Source organism: Dipodomys merriami, unplaced genomic scaffold (assembly GCF_024711535.1).
Source record: "Dipodomys merriami isolate MVZ:Mamm:240054 unplaced genomic scaffold, mDipMer1.0.p SCAF_50, whole genome shotgun sequence".
Taxonomy (NCBI): Eukaryota; Metazoa; Chordata; class Mammalia; order Rodentia; family Heteromyidae; genus Dipodomys; species Dipodomys merriami.
The window spans coordinates 10,100,695-10,125,399 of NW_027206069.1; the positions used below are offsets into that span (position 1 = coordinate 10,100,695).

At 38.6% G+C, this 24,705-nt stretch overlaps 1 protein-coding gene across 1 annotated transcript in view; it reads left to right on the forward strand.

Moving 5' to 3' along the window:
- The window catches only part of LOC138810517 (ribosomal protein S6 kinase alpha-5-like), a 153,126-nt gene that overhangs the window by 41,350 nt on the left and 87,071 nt on the right, over positions 1 to 24,705 (forward strand). The window contains exons 2-3 of the mRNA XM_069997740.1: positions 1,236 to 1,307; positions 23,815 to 24,033. Of these exons, the coding sequence (XP_069853841.1) occupies positions 1,236 to 1,307; positions 23,815 to 24,033 (291 nt within the window). The remainder of the gene's footprint in view (positions 1 to 1,235; positions 1,308 to 23,814; positions 24,034 to 24,705) is intronic.

Genomic DNA, 24,705 nt, shown 5'->3' on the forward strand with positions numbered 1-24,705 from the left:
GAAGACCAAACTATTGAGTGAACACCAGTTTTCTTAGTTCAGGCTTCTTTGACAAGAATACTATAGACTAAGTGGTGCGAACAACTAACATTTGTCATAGTTCTGGAGGCTAGGAATCCAAGATCATGTGCTGGCAGCTCTAGTCTCTGGTGAGGACCTGTTGCTAGTTTGCAGATGCATGTCATTGTATTTCTTACTGCAGAAAGCAGAGAGTGTAAGCAAGTGTGTTCTCTCCTGTCTCTAAGTCAGTAGCCCATCGTGAAGACTCCATTCTTACAAACTACCTACCTTTTGTCCTTATACAACCACAATAAAGTACCATCTCCTTTTGAATACTAAGAAAGACAACGGACAACTCTTACCTTCATCTCAAAACAGGCCTGTTTGGGGTGTTTTGGTCCTAGGCAGGAGAAGTAGTTCCACTTCTTTTGTTCAACCTGTTTTGGACTTTATTGAGGCATGTAAATGACTCAGAAAGGCAGAAGATTTTTCTGTAATAGGTGATGTTTATTTCACGTTTTGGTGGGGGAGGAGTCAAACAATATGTGTAAATATTTGTCTTATTCTAATAAATGTTAGTATTGTTGGTTAAATTTGGGCTCTTGTTCTTAGGTTAACAATTTAATTAAGAGAGATGAAGTTTATTTTTAGATATTCTTGCTCAAAGACTTTAATCTTTGTGACAAAATAATGGCATAGAAATGTGTTCTAGGCATCTAAACCACATGCTTAAATGATTTTCATTGCTTACTATTCTATATAGCATATTTATTATTTGCTTTTCCCCCTTCTAGTATTGGAGACCCAGCTTATTAATAAGGACATGGTTTACCACTAAGCTATACCCCTAGCCCTACTATCCACTTTTATATGCTTTCTTGTTAATATAATTAAAATAATTCTCCTACTCTTGAATATGATCAAGCCTCCTATTGGTTTGCTCCCATCTGTGTAATTACTTACTTTGCCTAATAAATATAATATGAATATTAAATTTGAATGATATCTAGCTACTAAGTTCTAAAAAATTATTATAATGTAAAACTTAAAATTTCATATGACATAGCTATACCATTGAACAAGAATTGGTCTTGTGTTACCATTGAACAAGCAATGACCATGTATATGTTCAGTTAAAGAAATCAAACTTTGCTGGTATCTCAGAAACCCTACAGACCCCTTCTGTTGATGATGCCCTTTATTATTTCTTACACTTTTTCTCTTTCTTTCTCTAGCTAACTTGACAGGACATGCAGAGAAGGTGGGGATTGAAAATTTTGAACTCCTGAAGGTCCTAGGAACAGGAGGTAAGTCAAAACAAGAACTGTTACTCCTAAGACTCAGGACTGATAACCTCAGTTCAACAGTCAATAAAAAAAAATTAGAACCATGAGGAATCCAATAGGAAAACTATCCAAGAACATGAACAGAAGAAATACAAAGGCAAACATGTCAAAAAAAAAACAACAAACCTCTTGTTAGCTGAGGGACAGCGCCCAGGCCCAGAGTTGAAGCTCCACAACCAGACCCCCCCCAAAAAAACCCTCTTGTTGTATGTACATGATGGCACCCCCTGAAGTCTCAGCACTCAGGAGGCTAAGGCAGAAAGATTGTGAGTTTGAGGTTAGTATGGGCTACAAAATGAGGCCTTGTCTCAAAAATAAATCCCACTCTGATGCGTATTAGTACATCTTCACATAGGACACAGTCATTTAAAAAAGTATTACAGGGCTGGGAAGGTGGCTCAGTGGTAGAGCACTTGCCTTGCATGCATGAGGCCCTGGGTTCGATTCCTCAGCACCACATAAGCAAAAAGAAAAAAGCCGGAAGTGGCGCTGTGGCTCACGTGGTAGAGTGCTAGCCTTGAGCTGAAGAGCTGAGGAACAGCGCCCAGGCCCAGAGTTCAGGCCCCACAACCAGACCCCCCAAAAAAAAGGATTACATATTAAAAAAATTATTAATATTTATAGGAGCTTGTTACATGCCAAGTACTCCTTTAAGTGCTATACTCTCTCTCTCTCTCTCTCTCTCTCTCTCTCTCTCTCTCTCTCTCTCTCTCTCTCTCTCTCTCTCTCTCTCTCTCTCACATACACACACACACTTTTTTTTGGGTCTGGTCATGGGCTTATGTGATGCTGAGGAATCAAACCCAGGGCCTCATGCATGCAAGGCGAGTGCTCTACCACTGAGCCACTTTCCCAGCCCTGCTTTATATTTTTTATTGACTCATTCATTCCTCACTTAATGCTGCTACTATTTAATTCTCATCATTTGTACTAAGCTCAGGGCTCTTTAGAAACCCCAACTAAGCATTTGGAAACATGGAACTTGGATTTATATATGTTCTATTATCTATAAATTAAAATTTAAACGAGCTATCTTTATGAACATTTTAAAAGGTTCTCCAGCAAGGGACAAGTTTCACAGAAGAGCTTGTACACTGTGCCATTTTCATAACATAAATAATTATGTGAATAAATGTCAATATAGTATGTATATAAAAAATCTCTGGGCTACATAACCAACATGGTACCACTCATGGTCTCTGTGTGCATTAGGTGACCTTGATTTTCTGATTTTCAGAAAAGTCTTGTTTCCTCAAAATTATCTACCTCTGTTTCTACTGCTCAGGAGCCCAAACTGGCTCCTGGTTGTCCAGCCAGGGCTGTTGTGAGCCCTCCACACTTAGAGAGCCCCATGTGTACTGTAATGCTATGCTCTGATTGTTGTAGGATCCACAAACATTCAGGAACCAGGTTCTATACATTTTCATTTTGCTCTGGGCCCTGCCAGCTGTGTAGTTGGTCTTGACAGGTGTGTACCTGTCTTCACACCCTGGAATGTGTTGCTCTACAATCACAACTGTGACAGCTAGCTTTACTCCTTTTCCTTCTCTCAGTAGACTTGAAAAGGAGGCCCTGAACTTTTCTCTTGCCAACTTTATCAGCCCCAGGGCTCTTTCTGTGGAAGGAAGGTGAAGACCTCAGGGAACACAACATTTTTCTTTCCAACTGTACTTAAATTTCTCAGCTGGCCATAGTAGGTGGGGGGGTGGGTTGCAGGTGTACCTTGAAAGGTACCTGCCCCTCCCTTCTAAGTGTCAAACTTTCCAGCAGGAGAAAATGTTCAGCCACTGGCCTAACCGTACGCACATATATTTAACTCCTCATGTGTAAATTGTCTTCAGGTAATGAGCTTTCATGCTTAATGCTATGTCATATAAATCCTTTATAGCCTCTTTGAGTAGTTGGGCATATAATGTGCCAACTTACATAACAACTAGTGAATAAGCCCTGCCATTATTCATGTTAGGTAGGCATTTTGATGTCAAAAGAGTTTATTGTGCTTACCAACTTGGAGAATTTGCAGTCCATTCTCACTTTTGGGTCATTTGTAAAGGTGTCTTTTTTAAAAATGGAAACTAGCTCCACCCCAACCTATCTCTAAGAAATATTGCTTTAAAATAATATCAGAGCAATGTCCTTTATCCCTACCTTTGTTTCGGATTTCAAAGGCAGAATCTGCTCATAGGGCAAAGAGTCCAGACCTGTGGTGTGTCAGTTCCCTTGAAAATTGTGTTTGTGACATCTTTGAGAAGCTTTCCAGGGCAAATTTTATCTTATTTACAGACTGTGTTTTGTTTGTCTTTTTTTTGTCTTTTTGATAATAACTTTATTGAAATATAAATCACACTTTTGTGTGGCTTACCCATTTTAAGTGTATGGTTTGAGGGTTTCTGTGTATTTACAAAGTTATGCAGTCATTGACACTACAACCCTTTAGCTATAACTTCTGAAGTTCACCATCCTCTAAGCCCTAAAGCACCCCACTAGTCTACATTCTGTATCTATATAGTTGCCAATTCTCTAAGTGGAATCACACAGATGTAGTATTTGCTGACTGTGGCAAACACTACATTAGTTTCCAGGTTTATTGGAGTTATAGTAGTACTTTCCTCTTTTTATGGCTAAATATTCATTATGTGGATATACCACATTTTGTTTATCCATTCATTGATGACCTTTAGAGTTGCTTCAACTTGTATGCTGTTATAAGCACTATGTTTTGCATGAACATAATGTTTTCATTACTCTTGGGCATATTCCTAGGAGTGAATTGGCAATTCAAATGTTTAACTTCTCTTTTCTCCATCTTTCCTCCTTTTACTCTCCTCCCTTTTTCTTTCCTCTTCCATTTCTTCCTCCTCCTTTACCTTTTATGTTCCTGGGGTTTGAACTGAAGATTCATCAAGCTTGCTAGGCAGGTACTCTACTCGTATCTTCAGTCTTTTTTGCTCTGGTTATTTTCAACATAGAGCCTTGCTTTTTGCCTGGGCCAGTCTGGACTATGGTGCTCCTATTTACACTTCCCTCTGTAGCTGTGATGACAGGTGTACTCTGCCACACTCAACTTTTTCTGTTAGAGTCTTAGGAACTTTATATCTGGCTTATAACTGTAATTCTCCCAGTCTTACCCTCCTGTATAGCTGGGATAACAGGCACATGCCATTTTGCCTAGCTATTAGTTTAGCTCAGTCTCATGAACTTCTTGCTCAGGCCTCAATGTATGATCATCCTGATCTCCATTTCCTGAGTAGCTAGGATTACAGGCATGAGCCATTGGTTGCTGGCTGTATTTAACTTTGTGAGACCTATGAGACTTTTTCTCAAAAGTGGCTGCACCATTTTACATTCCTCCCTGCATTATGTGAGGATTCCAATTTCTCCACCTACTTTTAACATTTGTTATTATATAATTTTTAATGATACATTCTTCTGTATGTGAAATGGCTCGTGCTAATTTTTGTGTGTGTATGTGTGTTACTAAGATTTGAACCAAGGGATTTGCTAAGCAAGCACTCTGCTGCTTAAGCCAGGCCCCCAGCTGTTTTCAGCTTTAATTTGTTTTTCAGATAGAGTCTTGTGCTTTTGCCCAGAACAACCTCAGACTGTGATCCTCCTTCCTTCACCTGCTGCATAGCTAGGATGCTTGGCTTGTTTGTTGTCATACGGCCTTGCTAACTTTTTGTTTGAACTGGCCTCTAGCTATAGCCCTCCTGCCCTCTCTCCTCCTTTAGGCATGGCCACCATGCCTGGCCACTTAGGTTAAATTTTACAAATTAAAATTTATTAATAGCTCTTGTTAACCTGCTTAAATGATTTATTCAGGCTAGCTCACTCATTTTCCACAGTCAGATATGTTACAAGATACTATGCACACATTTACATATTTTGTACATAAGTTTATGTAAATTCCCTCTTTGTTTATTACAGTTTTAAGTCATTGGTGAGGTAAGAATGGTCTTATTGTTCTTTTTACTACAGAGTTGGTTTTACAATTTGTATGATAAGAAGAAATCCAAGAAAAATATCACGTGCATAAATTTAAATTTTAATCTATTTCATTTGGAGAATTTATAACATCATGCTGTTTGAAAATGTAGAGAAACTAGCACCCATGACCTACTGGGGAAAATAGGGAGCAGGATGTGGTATTGATGTTGTGTTCTTTACACATTGTTTCTTTTGTCTGGTCCACAGCCAAGGCCTAATTGTCCAACCTTCCACCAAGGAGTCCTCAAGTAGAAAACTTGCTTATATTGGCGCATATTTTGTGGCCTTTGACCCATGCCTTACCATTTTGCTGACCCGAGAAGCCAAACTTTGCGTTCTCTCTGGTATCCCACAGTAAATCCAGCTTAGGGTTGCTTCTGGTTCTTTGCATAGAAGGCATAAATGGCTGCCAAGACACATAAAATTGTAAGAAATCACTATACTTGGCATATTTTTTTCATCAGAATTTATTGCTAATTCAGTAACATACTAGGAAAATGGACTTTAAATGAACATAAATTTTCTGAGTAGATAACTTTTCCAGAATAATTACATATACTAGCCTATTATTTAGCAACTGGGTGAATAAATAAGTATATCCCATATAGGACAGGACTTCTGTAGTAAAGATCCTTGGATATTTTAAGGTGAATATTTGTAATGTTTACATCATCTTTGTATGTTTCAGAGTTTTCTAATGTGATAAGAACCATTAGACTGTTTCTATTCCTTGACCTGTTTATTTTATATATGGCAATATATTCCTAGTATAGAAGTAGAAACAAAATATTTTCCCCCATCTAATTAGGTGACAGCTTTGATATCCAAGAAAAAGCCTATCAATAAAACCCCTGAAGGGCTAGATAATATACATTTTTTATAAGGTCTGTTTATTGCACGGACCAGCTAGAAAACATAGGGAAAACCTTTAGATTCAAAAAAGAAAATGAGGGCAAGACTCTAGAATAGTAACCAAGCTCCCAAAGATGGAGGTTATAGTTGGGAAATCAGTGAATTATGAGCTTGCATTTAGGTTGGTCATTTTCATGCTTGATATGGATGACAACATCAAGAGGTGTAGAGTCCACTCAGCTACTGATCATTAAAAGACAAATGAGGTGCTGGGATTGTGGCTTAGTAGTAGAGTGCTTGCCTAGCATTCATGAAGCCATGAATTCGATTCCTCAGTGCCACATAGAAAAAGCCAGAAGTGGTGCTGTGGCTCAAGTGGTAAAGTACTAGCCTCGAACACAGAGAGGCTCAGGGATAGCACCCAGGCCCTGAGTTCAAGTCCCAGGATTGGCAGAGAAAGAAAACAGAAAGACAAATGAGACTAGTGATGGTGTCTTCCAGCTGTAATCTTAGCTACTCAGGGAGCTGAGATCTGAGGACCACTGACCTAAGTTGGCCCAGGGAGAAAAGTCCACAAGACTCCCTCTCCAATTACCAGCAAGAAAACTAGACTAGAGGTGTTACACAAATGTTAAAGTATCTACCGACTGTAAGGGAAAAGGCAAACAAAAATGTAAGGCTCTAAGTAGGGTGCCACTAGCTCATACCTGTAATAGTCCTATCTACTTATGATGGTGAGATCTGAGGATCTTAGTTTGAAGCTAGCCAGGGCAGACAAATCTGAGAGACTATTTTTCTTTTCTTTTTAAAATGTTAATTTTATTGTTATTGTAAAGATAATGCATAGTGTGGTTGCAGTTACGTAAGTCAGGTAATGAGTACATTTCTTTTAGAACAGTATCATATTTTCCTTCATTTTCTCCCAGTTTTTCCCTCCCAGTCCCCCACTTACCCTCCCCAGAACAGATAAACTTACATACAATACAAAAAAATGAATAATAAGACAAACAGAAATGAGTAACATTTCCATTTCCTTATGAATGGTACAATATCATTCTGATGGGAGCATAGAATTGCATTTTGTATGTATTTTACATATTCTTCAGCCATTCATGCACTGAGAGACATCTGGGTTGATTCCATATCTTGGCTATGGTAAACAGTGCTGCAGTGAATGTAGTTATGCTGGTAGTTTTAGTGTGGCCTTGTTTGTGGTCTACTGGAGTGGAATTGCTGGGTCATAGGGAAGCTTTATGTTTAGTCTTTTGAGGACCCTCCATACTGCTTTTTAGAGTGGTTGAACAAGTTAAATTCCCAACAACAGTGTAGTAGCATTTTCCCTTTTGGCCACATTCCTGTCAGCATGTGTTATTGTTAGAAACTAACTAGAGTGAGGTGGAATCTTAATGTTTTGATTTGCATTTTTTATCGTCAGAGATGATGAACATTTCTTCATTGGCTTTTTTCTGAGAAGTCCTGAAAGACTCTTTATCTCTAATTAACCAGCATAAAGCTAGAAGTGTAGGTGTGGTTCAAAGCCAAGCAAGAGTGTGAGGTCCTGAGTTCAAATCCTAGCACTGGCACAAAAAAGTGTAAAGCCCTAAATTGAAACCCTGGTACCAATACACACAAACATACACACACATACACGCACAGTATAGGGGATAGATAAGGTTTCTGGCTCAGCACTGACACTGGCTGAGGACAGAACAAATTCTGCCACAATTATTGTAATTGTAATCATTTACAAACTTCAGGGAGTAGAAAAATGGGAATTATTTCCTCCAGGTCTTTTTTATGAGGCGAGTGTAACTTTGATTTTTGTACAGGACCATGATCTTATAAGGACTATGTAAGGAAGGAAAATTACAGTCCCCTTTACGTATGTGAAAAGTGGAATATCACATCTATGAAACCAAACCTTGTGTTTTATTCTCTCAATACATTTAACAGATTGCCCCAGCCCCTGCCTTCCCTTTGGGTGCTGATCCCAGGCATTTGAGGCAGGGCCAGTGTAATGTTTTCCTTTCACGTTGAATCTGCACTTCATGCCCTTCCCTGTGCTCTTACAGTTCTTTAGGGAGCTGTGGATTTACTTTTCTTTTCTTCTTTTTTTCTTTTGTCCATCATGGGACTTTGAACTCTGGGCCTGGGCACTGTCCCTCAGGTGTTCAGCTCAAGGCTAGAGCTCTACCATTGAACCACAGCGCCACTTCTGGCTTTTTCTGTTTATGTGGTGCTGAGGAATCCACCCCAGGGCCTCATGCATGGGAGGCAAGCACTCTACCACTGAGCCATCTTCCTAGTACCATATGCTGCTCTTGTCTGTCAACTGACAGTGTACAGTTCTCATGAGAAGATGGAATAGCTCAGAAAGGTCATTGTAGATGTTTCTGAATTTAAAATCCAACTTTTGATGACTAAATAGAGTAGGTGCAAACTTTTTTATACTGAATATAATAAAATCTCAGTTTTCAAAAATTTCTCCACTAATCTTAGTTTCATTATCTTTTTTTTTTTTTTTTTTTTTTTTTTTTTTTTTTTGGGTCCGGTCGTGGGGCCTGAACTCTGGGCCTGGGTGCTGTCCCTCAGCTCTTCAGCTCAAGGCTAGCGCTCTACCACTTGAGCCACAGCACCACTTCCGGCTTTTTTCTTTTTGCTTATGTGGTGCTGAGGAATTGAACCCAGGGCCTCGAGCATGCAAGGCAAGTGCTCTACCACTGAGCCACCTTCCCAGCCCAGTTTCATTATCTTTTAAAGATAATTTTTCTGCACTTCTTACAGTATTAGAAAAGCTTATATATGTAATGTGAGGTTTTCTTTGGAAGTGAAACTGAAAATTTGTGATAATTTGTATATATTTTGAAATAGAGTTTGTGGGATATTTGAATATAAAAGATCTACTATTTTTTAATCTCATACTTAAATGCATGTACTATTCATAATCTTCTATTCAGCAGCTTGATTTCTCTTTCACCTGCCTTACTTCCTTTAGTCTATCACTAATTTGTTGGTCACACTCGTAAGCCAGAAATAATTTTTGGTTCTTCTGTATTTTGGTATCTTTATTTCTAGTCTCATGAACTTTTATGACTTCCTGTTAAACTGACTCTTGATTTCGCCTTTTTTTTGTGTGTGGGAGGCGGATGGAGGCGTTCTGTTCTAAGTGCCATTGCTCATTTTACCAAATGTATAGATAGATTATTGCAAAAGGTTTCTTAAATAGTTTTCTTTTGTAAGCTTTCTCTTCTCTTTTATATTATATCCTGTTACAAATAATATGCAGCCTCAGATAAGTACATTATTATGCAGTTCTCCTATTTAAGAACATATAGTGCTTTTTTTCCAGTTAATTATTCAAGTTCAAATTCTTGCTTGTCTTTCAGCTTTTCCTGTCTGTTTTCCTTTGCTCCCCTGATATCCCGCCTACTTTCTAGTCCAGTTTATTGTCTTGTCTCCCCTGCAGTGATGTGTTCTTTCCCACCCTCCTGTGCCCTGCCTTAGCTTGTTCTCCCATCTGCAGTGCGTCTCCTCTTCTAGCTATCTAGATCCTGCCCAAATTGCTTGGTTCTCTGGATTCGTTTTGTTTAGAACCCTTTGTAGAGAACAAAAACTGAAATATTCTCTGAATTTTCTTTCGCATGTTCCATGTTGACTAGATTGTAAACTCTTAGCATCATCTTTCTTGTGTTTTTTCCAGTGCTGTTGCCCTTTGCCCTTGCTATAACCTAATCCTAGGTGAGGTATAATAGGCCTAACGAGTATTTCATTTCTTCTCTTGTCTCTGGCATTATTCTTTCCATTGATACTTCGAAGTCCAGGAAGTATCTTTGGTTTGTCTTTCAGAATTCATTTTGTGATGATAGGTTAGTAGTGGGAATAATGATTCTACTTTACTTCTTTTCCTATCTTCTCTGCAGCCTTCCTTTTGATCATTCTGCTTTCTGTCCAAGTACAATCTTGTCACTTAATGGCAGGATTACATACTAGGAAACATTGCTAGGTGATTTTGTCATTGTGTGAACATTATAGGGTGTACTTATACAAGCTTAGTTGACATAGCCTACTCTCTACCTAGGCTATATTGTTCACAGCTAGTCTTGGTTAATCTCTTATCCACATCAAGACAAAGTAATCTATGAAGTTTTGATTTGATTAAGACACATTGATTAAGATACATTGTGTGTGACGTGCTGGTCCGCAGGCTTGAACTCAGGGCCTGGGTGCTGTTCTTGAGCCTGCTTAAGGCTAATGCTCTACTACTTGAGCCAAGGCTCCGCCTCTGGGCTTTTTTATTGGAGATAAAGAGTCTCATTGATTTTCCTGCCCAAGCTGGATTTGAATGGTGTTCTCCAGGTCTCAGCCTCCTAAGTAGCTAGGATTACAGGTATGAGCCTCCACTGCCCAGCAAAGACACTTTTTGATTTTAAATTCTTCAGTTTATTCCTGATGGTCTGCAATTCATTTATGCAGATGTACTGATTTAAAAGCAGGTACTGTTCTGGGTGCTGAGGATAGAATAGTGAGTAGTTTGCATTTTGTTTTGTTTTTCTCAGTTGTAGGCCTTGAACTCAGGGCTTGGGCACTGTCATTGAGTTCTTTTGCTCAAGGCTAGTGCTCTGCCATTTTGAGCCACAGCTCCACTTCAGGTTTATGAGTGGTTAATTGTAGATGAGAGTTTTATGGGGACTTTTCTGCCCCGCTGCCTTTGAACTGCGATCCTCAGATCTCAGCCTCCTGCGTAGCTAGGGTTACAGGTATGAACTACTGTCGCCCGACAGTGAGTAGTTTTAAAAGATGTATTACATATAAACTTGCAAATTTAATGATAAAGATCTGAACTTAAGGGTCTAAGCTGAGTGCCTGAAACCTTGGAATGAATATTGGCCAAGTGCAGGAATCCAGAATGTTTTGCATACAGTAGTTGTCTAATGAGCAGTACTGTCTGTCCCTGGGGCCCTCTTGAGAAGTTCATTTTTATTTTAAAACATGTTTTCTTTTTTTCCTCCAACTAATCTGCAGCAAGTCTTATGAAATTGTTTGGTGAAGATACTGATTACTAAATAGACATTATCTTTGGGCTGCTCACCTCACCTGTGAATACCACCTTCATAATGTAGCTGTCATTTCTTTACCCAGAGACCCCAGACTCTAAATTATCTTCTCCCACAGAATAGCCCCATTTAAAAACAAAAGTATTTTTGCAGAAGACTTTCTTTCTTTCTTTTTTTTTTTTTTTTTTTGGTCCAGTTGTGGGCCTGAACTCTGGGCCTGGGCGCTATCCCTCAGCTCTTCAGCTCAAGGTTAGCGCTCTACAACTTGAGCCACAGCACCACTTCCGGCTTTTTTTTTCCTGCTTATGTGGTGCTGTGGAATCGAACCCAGGGCCTCATGCATGCAAGGCAAGCACTCTACCACTTAGCCATCTTCCCAGCCCTTGCAGAAGACTTTCTAGAAACATATTTCATTTGTCAAAGAAAATATATTTCATTTCTCTTGAGTAATTTGCCACTAGAGGGTGCTGGAAATTGCATTAGGCAGCTGAAGGACACTTTGTAGTAACATAACAGGGAATAACTTTAGTTGAGTCATGGTAAAAGGTTGTTTTAAATAGTCTCATGATTTAGTCATCATTTATCATCTTATTCTTTTAACTGTTGTGAGAGTATCCCATTAAAACAACATGTTTAAAATCATATGTTCATTAAATTGTCAAAATTGTCATTCAAAAAATATATAATTTTGCATTTGTGTATACCCACTATGCCTTATGTTTCAGTATAAGCCCACAGTGTTTATGTAATTCCTACAGATGTGATGTTTGTGGTAAACAAAAGATGATTCCTATGAAAGTGTTGATTGACATTGTATCTCTACTATGAATAGTTTTTATTTCTTATTGATGCTGTATGAGGTCATGTTAGTCAGAAACAGAAATTGCTGCATGAGAAAATGAGAGCCAGAATGGACAGGTATGGAGCCCAAACAACATGAGTTTAAGCTGGACTCTAGATTCAGCCTGAACTCATGGAAAGTTTTAGACAAGAGTGAAGGCTGCTTGAGTTGAGGTGAGGTTGAGATTGGTGGCATGTAATCTCCTAGGTTAAGTGGCATCCATCTACCTTCTCCAGAGAAAGGATAGTTATGGCCATTAGCACTCACAGCAGCAGAGGTATAGGTGCACCCACTAGAAAGTGGGGGTCCTACCAGTTAATAACAACAAATACTACAAGTCACCATTTTAACTACACTAGTTAAGATACAACTATTGGGGCTGGGAAGGTGGCTCAGTGGTAGAGTGCTTGCCTTGCATGCATGAGGCCTTGGGTTCAATTCCTTAGCACCACAGAAGCAGAAAAAGCCAGAAGTGGCGCTATGGCTCAAGTGGTAGAGCACTAGCCTTGAGCTGAAGAGCTGAGGGACAGTGCCTAGGCCCAGAGTTCAGGCCCTACACAACAGACAAAAAATAAAAAAACAACTATTGAGGTAGGCAAAGCAGCATGATATATATATATGTATGTATGTATGTATGTAGCGATCAGTTATGCATATGTTTCCTAGCATTCCTGGAATCCTTGTTTTTCGTGGAATTTTCTTTTCTTGTCTTTTTTTGCCAGTCATGGGGCCTGAGCTCTAGGCCTGGGCGCTGTCCCTCAGCTCTTCAGCTCAAGGCTAGCATTCTACGATTTGAACCACAGCGCCACTTCTGGCTTTTTCTGCTTATGTGGTGCTGAGGAATCGAACCCAGGGCCTCATGCATGCAAGGCAAGCATTCTACCACTGAGCCACCTTCCCAGCCCGTCATGGAATTTTCTTTTAGTAAGCTCCTGTGGTTTTCCCAGCTAGTTTCCTTTGTGTTTTAGACCTTTCATTTGGGCATGATTTCTTTGCCATTTTTATTCTTTTCAAAAGCTGGACCAGAACACTTTGGTTTTCTATTCACTTGAGACTAGAGAAATACCTCATGAACTACATGGGTTATTCCTCTCCTGCTTCTTAGGACAATTTCAACCATTTTCTATTTTCATATATGCCTATAAAGTGCTTCAACTATGTTCATTCTCTCTCCATTCCCCTTCTCTTCTCTAGCCCAACATAGCCTGTTGTACATCCCTGTCATTCAATTTTTAGTATATATTAATTGTACAGAGGGATTTCACTGAGGTATCTCATACTTGCATATATTATACTTTAATCAAATTTTCCACCTCTATCACTCTTCACATCTCCTTTATCCCTTTATTATTCACTAGTTTCTTATACCATCTTCATACAGAGACACATTGTTTTTCTATATTATCCACCCTCTCATTCTCTTCTCCCCATCACCTGTGCCACTCCAAGAATTAGTCATGTTTTATATACAAATGTATGTATGTGTGTGTATATATGTATGTGTGCATGTATATGTATATATATAAAATCTTGCATATGTATTTTTAATGTCATTCTTTATTGCTGATGAATTCTCCATTGTGTATATATGCCACATAATCTTTATTTATTCACCAGTTGTAGGACATTGAAGCTGCTTCCATTGCATGGCTCTTGTGAATAGTGCTTCAGTGGACATGGTGTGTAAATGTCTGGTGTATCCTGACCTACATTCCTTTGGATATATGCTCAAGAGTACTATTGTTAGATAATAAGGTAGTGCTACTTTTAGCTTTTTGAGAAACTTCCATATAATATTTAGTGTGTTTTGAAGATGATACATTTTCAAAAAGAGATATAAGGAGTTTTCAAAGAGAAAAATGAATGAATAACTACATAGAAAAGAGACTGGAAGCTGAATTCAAATGAAATTGTTCTTACTGATATCTATAATAAAGGAGACATTGTAATTGAGCCCTAAATTTAACTATGAGGTTATTAAGAACTTAAGCAAAAAAGAAAATACTTGACCTATATAATTTGTGGGTTTTTTTTGGTGGGGTATATAAATTAATCCATAACTGTGTCTTTTAAGTATTTGGCTATTATACATTTCAAGAAATAGGTACAATTATGAATATATCTTTTTGCATGTATGTAGGCACAAAGATACACATTTTTTCACTAATACTTATATAGTATTTGTTATCTGCCAGGCCCTGTTCTAGAATATATATTAACTTATTTAACTTTCAAATCATATATGGAAATTGTTACTATCCATAATGAGAAAATTAGACACAAACACATGAAATACTTTGTTGAAGTCCAAGTAGTTAAGAAATAGCATACCTAGGATTCATGAGGTGTTTCTCTAGTCTCAAGTGAATAGAAAACCAAAGCGTTCTGGTCCAGCTTTTGAAAAGAACAAAAATGGCAAAGAAATCATGCCCAAATGAAAGGTCTAAAACACAAAGGAAACTAGCTGGGAAAACCACAGGAGCTTACTAAAAGATACCTACCCATGCATGGAGTACCAAATTCTTCCTCATTGCCTATAAATGCCCCTCCCACATGCAGTTAGTTTACGTTCATGTATTCATACACATATATGCCTATATATAGAAAAAGAAGCATTTATAAGATAAAATGTAATTTTTATTCCTGATTTTCTTTTGATTGGAATTGGAATTTTTAAATATTAATCTCTTCCTGAGCTTTTATTTGCAGAATTGTAAATATAGTGAACCAAGAATACAACCTTCATCAGCTATCAAGTTAGGAAATAAGTTTTATGAAACATTTTTAGTGTATTTGATTTTGTTTATTTTTTGAGGGGAGTAGGACTGGGGTTTGAACTCAGAAACATAGTCCCTAAAAAGTGTCACACAGACAATGAAATTTCAATTTACTAATGTCTTTCTGAGTAGAACTTCTGTACGGTGCAAATGCAGAACTGTCTGTTGATTTGTCTTAACACAAGCTATGTTTAGAAAATTACTTGTGTACAGTATTTTCACAATAAAAATGGTTTTTTAATTTAAAAAAAGGAAATTACTTGTAATGGGGAATAAAGGTTCTTTTCCATTGAGGTCTAGTCATACGTTTTTCTTGAATCTTAGAAATACAAAATCGTGGCCAGCCAGTTTCATGGTTGAACTCATAGTCTTTGCTTTTTGTTGTGGGTTATGCTACAGTATTCCAAAGTGAAGCTCCTTCTCTTAGAATCCTTTTCAGGGCTGGAAAGGTGGCTCAGTGGTAGAGCGCTTGCCTTGCATGCATGAGGCCCTGGGTTTGATTCCTCAGCACCACATAAGCAAAAAGAAAAAAGCCGGGAATGGCACTGTGGCTCAAGTGGTAGAGTGCTAGCCTTGAGCTGAAGAGCTGAGGGACAATGCCCAGGCCCAGAGTTCAGGCCCCATGACCCGATCCCCCCCCCCCAAAAATAAGAATCCTTTTCAGTGGTGGTGGATTGACTGGAGTGTTGCTAAGTACTTCCACAATGTTACTGTATACATTTAGGAAGCACAGAGCCGTCCAGTAAGGATACCAATTTTGAGGGGCATGACAAATGAAATTTAAAGATCTAATAGAATATTTCTTACTTGATCCCTTTTCTGGAACGCTGTACTAGAGTCAATGAGGTTCTGTAGTGGAAAAAGTGGGTATGTGAAGGAGGACTGATTTTCAGAGCGGGAAGCCAGTATCCAGGACAAATCATATGTGGGGAAGTGATGATCTTTCTACAAGTGAAATTGCACGTGAGAAATGGATGTGGCCAGGCATTGTAATTAGTTTTTGCATAGTTGTGGGAGGTCACAAAGTGGTGACTATATATAGATGCTGCTATGTTAAGCTGCTTTCCTGTTCTAAATGGTGCCAACTATGTTTCTTGAGGTCATTTTCACCAGAGAATGTAACTAGGACTTGGATTTAATATCAAAATTAAAAGAAATTGCTTCATGGTAGTCCATTGTCCAGAGTTGGCCAGCTCTGCCTTTATATTAAAAAAATCTGAGTTGCTAGATTCTTCCACTAAAGGAGGGTATTTGGCAGTGCTTTATGTATTTCTTTTTCTGATGTTTTCCTGTTTGCTTACTTGCATATTCTTTTTTTCCCATTCAGTCAGCATAATTTGAGCTCCACTTGCTAATACAAGTGAATAAAATCAGAAATGGGCCATGATTTTGAGAAATTCATAGTCTAGTGGATATTAGACAAAGAAGCAATCACACAAATACAGAATTACATTTATGATTGTTTCCATGACAGAGAAATGAATTCATCAGGTTCTGAGAGCCTGAAATAGGAAGACTTGTCCTAATCTGCGAGGTTAAAATAAGGTGATTGGATCAAAGTATAACTGAGATGATAGGAAAGTGGAGATAGGTAGAAGCTCGCTAACTTAGAAATCTAGTTATATTAAGAATGTTCTTTATCATAATAACAATGAGAAATGAAGTGTTTTGAATTAGAAGGGTTATATTTGTATCAAGTTCTTTGACAGCATAAAAGGCGTGTAAAGGTAGAGGATGGGAGCAAGCTGGGAGGCTTAGCTGGAAATACTGATATGAATGACCGGTTCATTTTATAAGGTTCTGATTATGTGGGAGGATGAGCAGGATGCAATGCACAAAGTGACTTGAGTCTCTCTTACAAGACAGTCGTGCTGGGCTGGGAAGGTGGCTCAGTGGTAGAGCGCTTGCCTTGCATGCCAGAGGCCCTGGGTTCGATTCCTCAGCACCACATACGCAAAAAGAAAAAAGCCGGAAGTGGCGCTGTGGCTCAAGTGGTAGAGCACTAGCCTTGAGCTGAAGAGCTGAGGGACAGCACCCAGGCCCAGAGTTCAGGCCCTACGACCGGACCCAAAAAAAACCCACACAGACAGTCGTGCTTGTGGGGAATCTATGAATGATGGCTCAGGTGAGAATGGTTTTACAAAGAGCACATTTTAGAACATTTTTCTTCCCATAAAATTTTACAAATAATACATAATTTGCCAATCATCAGATGTTGTGGGCATAAGACTTTGAGAGTTAAGTGTATACTCAGTGGTTTATTTTACTTAAACCACATTTGTAATCTGTGTCTTAAAATGAACAGTTTCAGATTCTTTTTTTTTTTTTTTTTTTTGTAGTTCTTAGGGCTTGAACTCTGGGCTTGGGCACTATCCCTGCCCTCTTCAGCTCAAGGCGAGTGCTCTACCACTTGAGCCATAGCACCATTCCTGGTTTTCTAGTAGGTAATTGGAGATAAGAGTCTCACGGACTTTTCTGCCTGGGCTGGCTTTGAACCGTGATCCTCAGATCTCAGCCTCCTGAGTAGCTAGGATTACAGGCGTGAGCCACCAGTGCCCAGCAAGTTTTCAGATTCTTTAAGGACTAAGAACTAGATACATTCAAAGTAATCTGAGTACAAAAATCTTTGCAGATTTTCATAATTTTCCCCTACCTTTCTCCTGTTTCTCCCACACCTAATTTTTCAGTAGTTGCTTTTTAAAAGTGACTTGCTTGTTATCTAATCCTTTCAGCATTCACATTTCAGTGGCTTATGTAATACTTAATTACAGTATATAATAAGAATAGAACATGTAAAAAGCATAAACCTGCAGGGCAGCAAGTATCAGTGACTGGTGGGAAGCCTGGGGGAGGGAGTACATAGGGGGGTGAACAACTCACCAGTATTTGGGGTGCAGCAGGTGTTTACCAAAGGAAAGAGGGGCACAATCTTGGAAGTTGGCTGGCTAAAAGGCTAAGTGGAAGAAGCACTTAAGAGAATTTCCTTGGTATTAATTTCCTAAAAGCTTAAGTACAATAGTTTAAATGCTAAGTTTGGTATGATCTCAAAGTGTGACAGGACAATTAGAGGTGTATGTAATGGATATAATTTTAAGCAGCATTAATAAGCGTTTGAATGATAGAAAACAATAGGCTCAGGAGATGTCAGTAGGATCCCAGAGAGAACAGCATGTCCAAGTTAAACACCTTAATGACAAAAAGCAGAGGCCTTCTGAGCAGTGCTTCTGAACGCTTTAAGGCTCATGACTGCTTCCTCCAGGATAGTGCATGTAGACATATATATGGACAAAGTTTTACATGTTTTTAATTACACTGCACAAGTATTCTCTGTGTTAGTTAGCTTTCCATAGCTGTGACCAGACACCCAAGAGACCAGCTTGAAAGGAGGTATTATTTCCTTTTGGTTCATAGTTTTAGATGCTTCAGGTCATAGTCCTTGGCTCTATCGATTCTGCCCTTGGTGAGGCAGAACATCATGGTGATGGGAGCATGTGGTAGAGTTTACTTAACTCATGGCAGAAAGGAAGCAGAGAGAGGAAGGGAACAGAAGACCAGGTATAGTCTTCAAGGAAATACCCCAGTTACCTATTACCTCCAGCTAAGCCCCATCTCCTAAAGATTCTTTTTTTTTTTTTTTTTTTTGGGTCCGGTCCTGGGGCCTGAACTCTGGGCCTAGGCGCTGTCCCTCAGCTCTTCAGCTCAAGGCTAGCGCTCTACCACTTGAGCCACAGCGCCACTTCCGGCTTTTTTCATTTTGCTTATGTGGTGTTGAGGGATCGAACCCAGGGCCTCGAGCATGCAAGGCAAGCGTTCTACCACTGAGCTACCTTCCCAGCCCCATCTCCCAAAGATTCTACCACTTCCCAAAATAGTGCCACCAGCTGGAGACCAAGTACTCAGTGCATAAGCCTGTGAGGTAACATGTCATAGCCAAACCGTAACTAACACTTGGGGAACTGATGCTTTTACAGATAGACTCTCAAAATACTTTAACAAATTAACATCATTATTTTAAAGATTAAAGATTATGGCTTGAAGTTTTAATAAATTCAAATTTTACACATAAAGTATAATTATGTTCAAAGTAAATTTCATCAAGAAGCTGCTCTTAGCTTAAAAAAGAACTTGAAATTGTACAATTTTTTGACATGGAAGCATGAATAGTTCGTTTCTAAGCTGTAAGTTTTAATTTTTTATTTTGGCATCAAGTTCTAAAATCTTGATTCATAAATGGGAATCATAGTAAATGGATTAAGAGCCCTACATTGAGAAAAGCAAGCTGGGACGAGATCTACTCCCAGGAACCAGAAATTTCTCCATGTGGGTCCTTTCATTATTTCCTGTGCCTCAAGCTACTGAGGTCATTATCAGCATTTGTCAATACTGTGTCATAAATCTACATTTCAGTTTGAACAAAAGAAACCTTCACTGTTTTGAAATTTTATCATAGTTTTCTTGATGTAGTTCTCTGCTATGAAAAGGCTGCTAGCTCTAAAATCACATGGATTTTTAGCAACATCCAAAATGATGTCTATAGTGCCATGAACGGAAAGATTGGCCTTATTCACTTGGTCATAGATGTCTGCTAACACAAAAAGTAGTCCTCCCTGCTCTTTTTAATATAATAAGATTCATAGAGATAGAAATACTTTTGTAAAGATTGGTAGTAAAGCAGTTGATGTCATGGCATGCTGATGTAAAAATTATAGTGCCATACAGATAAGTGCGAAGCCAGTCTTGTCACCTAAGTACAAAATACTGTAGTGCTGCCGAATATCTATCTCAGGGCCTCCATTAAAACTGTTGTCTTTTTTCACTTCAGTAGCCTTTGTAATTCCCCCAAAATGTTTGTAAAATAGTATCCCTTCAGTAATATACACACACATGAATGGAAGCCAAGAGCTTGGCTATACTGGCAAGCTCTCAGTCACCCAGGTGCAAACTAAAAAGAAATAGCGGCCAGTTCTACTGTTGGTGGCCTCTTTGAAAATACTAAGAAACACCTAGGCCATTCTGGAGTGGATGGCACTTTTTAACAAGACCATTTCACTTTCTCCCTCTGCCCTAAACTACAAACCAGTTACCTAGTGAGGTGTCTTTTTCCTGGTTTCTCCAATAACAAATGTATCCTCTTCCCACCTGGCAATATGAGTGCCTTTGGGTGCTTCAAAACCAAGGGTGTTGGAGGCAGCCATGCTTTAGTCATGTAGCCTACTACTAAGCAAGAACTTTGTTTGAAATACATGTTTGGACCATTGTGAGACACTCCTTGAAAATTGACTTACCATGTGGTTAGAATACCTTAGCTTTAATGTCAACTATGGCAACCTTAGAAGTAAAAGCAAGAGATTAATGAGTTTCATACAGTTTTTTCCTGACATCTTCTGATAGGTGAATATAATTATATTGGCAGGATATATGGTCTTTAATGTGAAATACTGGGAAATGTTTGGACTTTATCATCAGACAACGACATTAACTATTACTTGACCTTATAGTGATGTGACAATAGGATGATTTTTAATTATTTAAGCAATCAATGTACATTAACACCTTGTGCTACTTTAGGGTTATTTGGAGTAAAATACAACCTTTAAAAAATAACAGGAAAGTTATGAAAGAAAAAAAAATGTACAAACCCATAGCATTTATCAGTGAACCCCACCTAGTGGTGAGATCTCTCAAAATCAAATTGCTGTAAGATTGGCTTCAGGAATAGGAGAGGGCATGATAATGTTTTTAAGTATTTTTAAAAATTATTTTAGAGAAGTGTAAATATATTTTTCTCTAAGTACAGAGACTGTAGAAGGACCAGCAAATGAAAATTAAAAATCAGCCTGTTTGCAGATAGTATAAAGACTTTTTTTTGCCACTTAGAATCTCCATCAATCATGGCTATTTTGTAAAACTTCCTTGTCTTAGAGGAAGTAGTACTGAGTCCATTCCATTGTTAAAATACTTCTCCTGCATTCTTACTTGTTTGATGTTCAGATCTACCTTCATTTGTTGCTGAGGTCATGTATGGAAGTAACAGGGGCACAGGTAAGATCAAGATCTTGAACAAGTGACCAGTTCTTCTATATTTTCAGTTCTTCATCTATAGAGGATTATTATTTCCCTCCCTTTATTGGAATGTTCTAAGAATAAAATAGATTCTTGCTGGGAGCTGGTGGCTCACATCTGTAATCCTAGCTACTTAGGAGGCTGAGATCTGAGGATCCCAGTTTGAAGCAAGCCCAGGCAGGAAAGTTGGTGAGACTCTTATCTCCAGGTAATCACTCAAAAACCAGAAGTGGAGCTGTGGCTCAAAGTAGTAGAGCACTAGCCTTCACTGGGAAAAAAAAGCTCAGGGACAGCATCTAGACCCTGAGTTCAAGCCCCACAACCCAACTGTAAAATAAAATAGATTCTTACGTATCTAAAGTGCCTCACAGAACGGGAGTATGTGGAAAAATGTAGAATACTGGATGTGTGTTAGAGATACAAAATCATCTTGTATAGGCTCATTTATTGAAAACTTGTAATCCTATATTGAAAGCTCAATTTACATATATAGTTTTCCAGTTACTTTGCTTACCTGTCACTTCTGATCACAAATCCTCTTAGGAATTTTTATAGTATCTTTGGAAAATCACACTGTTTGCATGTAGGAAAGACAGTCTGCTTTTACATCTTTCATTCTATATGCCAAACCTTATTTTTTGTTTGTCTGTTTGCTTAATAAGTGTGTTCCTGGAAACAGGATATTGACAGCAAAAAATATAAATAAATAAATAAAGTGCCTCACAATACTTATCTAAAGTGCTTAGATGTTACACAGTAACACCCAACCATTTGTCATATAATCACCTGTGTTGAAAGATACACATGGAGTGCTAGGAAAGAGCTGAATGCCATATTTCAGTGGTGACAGGGAAAGTATTTTCCATCTTGAGAAAATAAATGGATTCTGGTATTTCTAGGCCCATAGTATTCTTGCAGGGAGAGCAGAGTTTAGGGTAAGTGCCGTGTGTATGTAAGGAACATAAAAGCTACACAGCTGCCTAACAATTTCACTGTCTGCCAGTGTACATAGTTAGAAGATAAACTTATTAGAATGTTTCCTAGCTTTACATGGCTTCTGAACAGATATACCCCTTTGCATTTTTATTTTCAGTTGCTTTGTTAGGATCTGAAAGTTGCCATTCTTTTGTTTTGATTTACCTCTGCCTTTCTAAGGTCTCAATCTGTATTTATTATAAATATTTATCAGATGCAAACCTCTGTGAACCTTTATTCTGTTCTTCTTTATGAAGCTGAATTACTAAAAGTACCAGTGTCATTGTCTGTGATAGAGATTAAATGAGTCAGTAAGGAGAAGGGGATTGGCACAGGGCCTGGTGTTGACAATTCCTTATCAAGCATTGGTCTCCTCTCTCCAGTACAGGTTAGCACTGACATGGCATAGCATGGTCCTAGACTAGGTGCTAAAGTATTTGAACTGCATCACATAGAGTACAAGAGATCTTAGCTTCTACAGAGCATAACTGGCTTAACCATTCCAAGAAGCATTTTTCAAGGGAACTACTTCTTCCTTCTTCTTGTTTTTTTTTTTTTTTTTTTTTTGCCTACTCCAACTCCTCTCATTTCTTCGCCTTTCTTTGTGCCTAGAAATAAATGCAGAGACACTGCTTTGCCCAGTGAAGCACAGATCCTGCCTGCATGGGTCCATTCCTGTACCTGGAAGAGGGGAACCACAGACAGGATTCTGTCCAGCAGGGTTTTTGTGAAAAGAGTTGTGAAGTTGGCCTGTTGAGACATGAACTATTGCTCAGAGATATTAAGAAGTATCTGTCTATACTGTTCCCAGTTTAGTCTTTTAATGTTTATTAAATCTAAAGACTATTTAGTATGCACTGGAACTTGAGTTTGGCCTCATACTCTCATTTGTTTTTTTTTTTTTTTTCTCTCTTGGTCACACTTTCCCACTTGGGCCACATCGCCAGCCTGGCATTTTGGTGGTTATTGACGATAGAGTCAGACTTTTCTGCCCAGGCTAACTTTGAACAAATGATCCTCAGATCTCAGCCTCCTGAGTAGCTATGATTATAGGCATGAACCACCTGCACCCAGCTAAGGATCTATTTACATAAGGTCAATTTATATTGCTTTAGATTTTTAAAGATAAATCTTGAGGAATACTTCAGGTACTTGATTTATATGAGAGGATGAGCTTTTTACATCTTGAGCTGGGTGTGGGGGTGTGTGCATAACCTTTCATCCCAGGTATTCAGGAGATGGAAATGGGGAGGATTATGGTTATTGCCCAGCCAGCTTGGGCAGGGAAGTTAACAAGACCCGCATCTCAGCATTAATGGGAGGATTCAGGTCTGGGGCCAGTCCTGGACACAGTACAGGACCCTATCTGAAAAGTTACTAAAGGAAAGAGGCCTGGAGATGTGGTTCAAGTGGCAGAGTGCTGAGTTCAAACTCCAGTACTGCCAAAGAAAAGAAAAAGAACTGAGCACTGTCTTCATTTTTTTACATCAATAGCAAATATATACATACACAAATATGTATATACACATACTAATGTTTATATATTTGCTAGAGACCTAGCGACTTTATGTGATGTCTAAAATGTCCTAGCTTTTCCACAATTGGACTGTGATTATCTGACTATAGTAACAACTTCTTCTAGCTGAAAATCTTGAGGAGAAAATCACATTTAAAGAGAGAAAGCAAAACTGTCAGCAGTAGCCAGACCTGTAAATACTGAGGGCTAGACTAAGAAATATACAAGGCTAAGAAATCTACTATTTATAAAACTGAAAAAAATTATCAAAGACCTGTTTGAAACAGAATCAATGGTGCTTTTAAAGAACATTTTTGTGTGCATGAGCGTTAAATAAATATATTTCCACAAATTACATTCTGCTAGTGTAGCATTTAATTCTTCTTTTTCTTTTTCTTTTCAGCGTATGGAAAAGTATTCCTAGTTCGTAAAATAAGTGGTCATGATGCTGGAAAGCTGTATGCCATGAAAGTTTTGAAAAAGGCAACAATAGTTCAAAAGGCCAAAACTACAGAGCACACAAGGACAGAACGGCAGGTTCTGGAGCACATTAGGCAGTCACCATTTTTGGTGACATTGCACTATGCTTTCCAGACAGAAACCAAGCTTCATCTCATTTTAGGTAAGTGCCAGTTCTTGCACATTCTACATAAGAACATTTTTCCTTGCGTCTTTTGAGTTGTAGCTCACTCAATAGACAACGTACTTCACTCTTAAATGAAATGTTTGGGTGCTGATTTTCCTCTTTACCGTGACGTTTCCTTGAACATTATGTACTGCTCTGGATCAAAAACTTTTCAACATGAAATGTGTGTGCTTATCTTTGCACATCATTATGAATCATAACAAATAGTTGTTTTATTAGGTCTGTCTTCTCAGAGCAGTGTTCATCCACATGAGAAGAACTACATGGTGCAGTGGGCCATGACTGTACTTTAAATGTTTTCAGGGATGTACAGGTTTGGGCTGAAGGAAACAGTCAAGTAAGATCATTTTCTGGTCCTTCTAGAAGTAAATGGCAGTGCCTATAGTATTGAATAGTCGCAAACTACCATTGACGATTTCATGTTAACCATTTGGTCTGTGCTCTTTTGTTATGCATATATGTATTACAGTGCCCTCTATAACTGCGGTGGGTGCTGCCTTGTCACCTGGTCACTCCTCAGTAGGTGTGTGTTCCGGGTATCTCCTTTTGTGCCCTAGCTCTCTTTTTATAGACATGACTCTAATGGCTTATTTTAACTCCAGATACTCCAGTGCTGAGGCATTGGAAGTTAAGACTGTGACATATGAA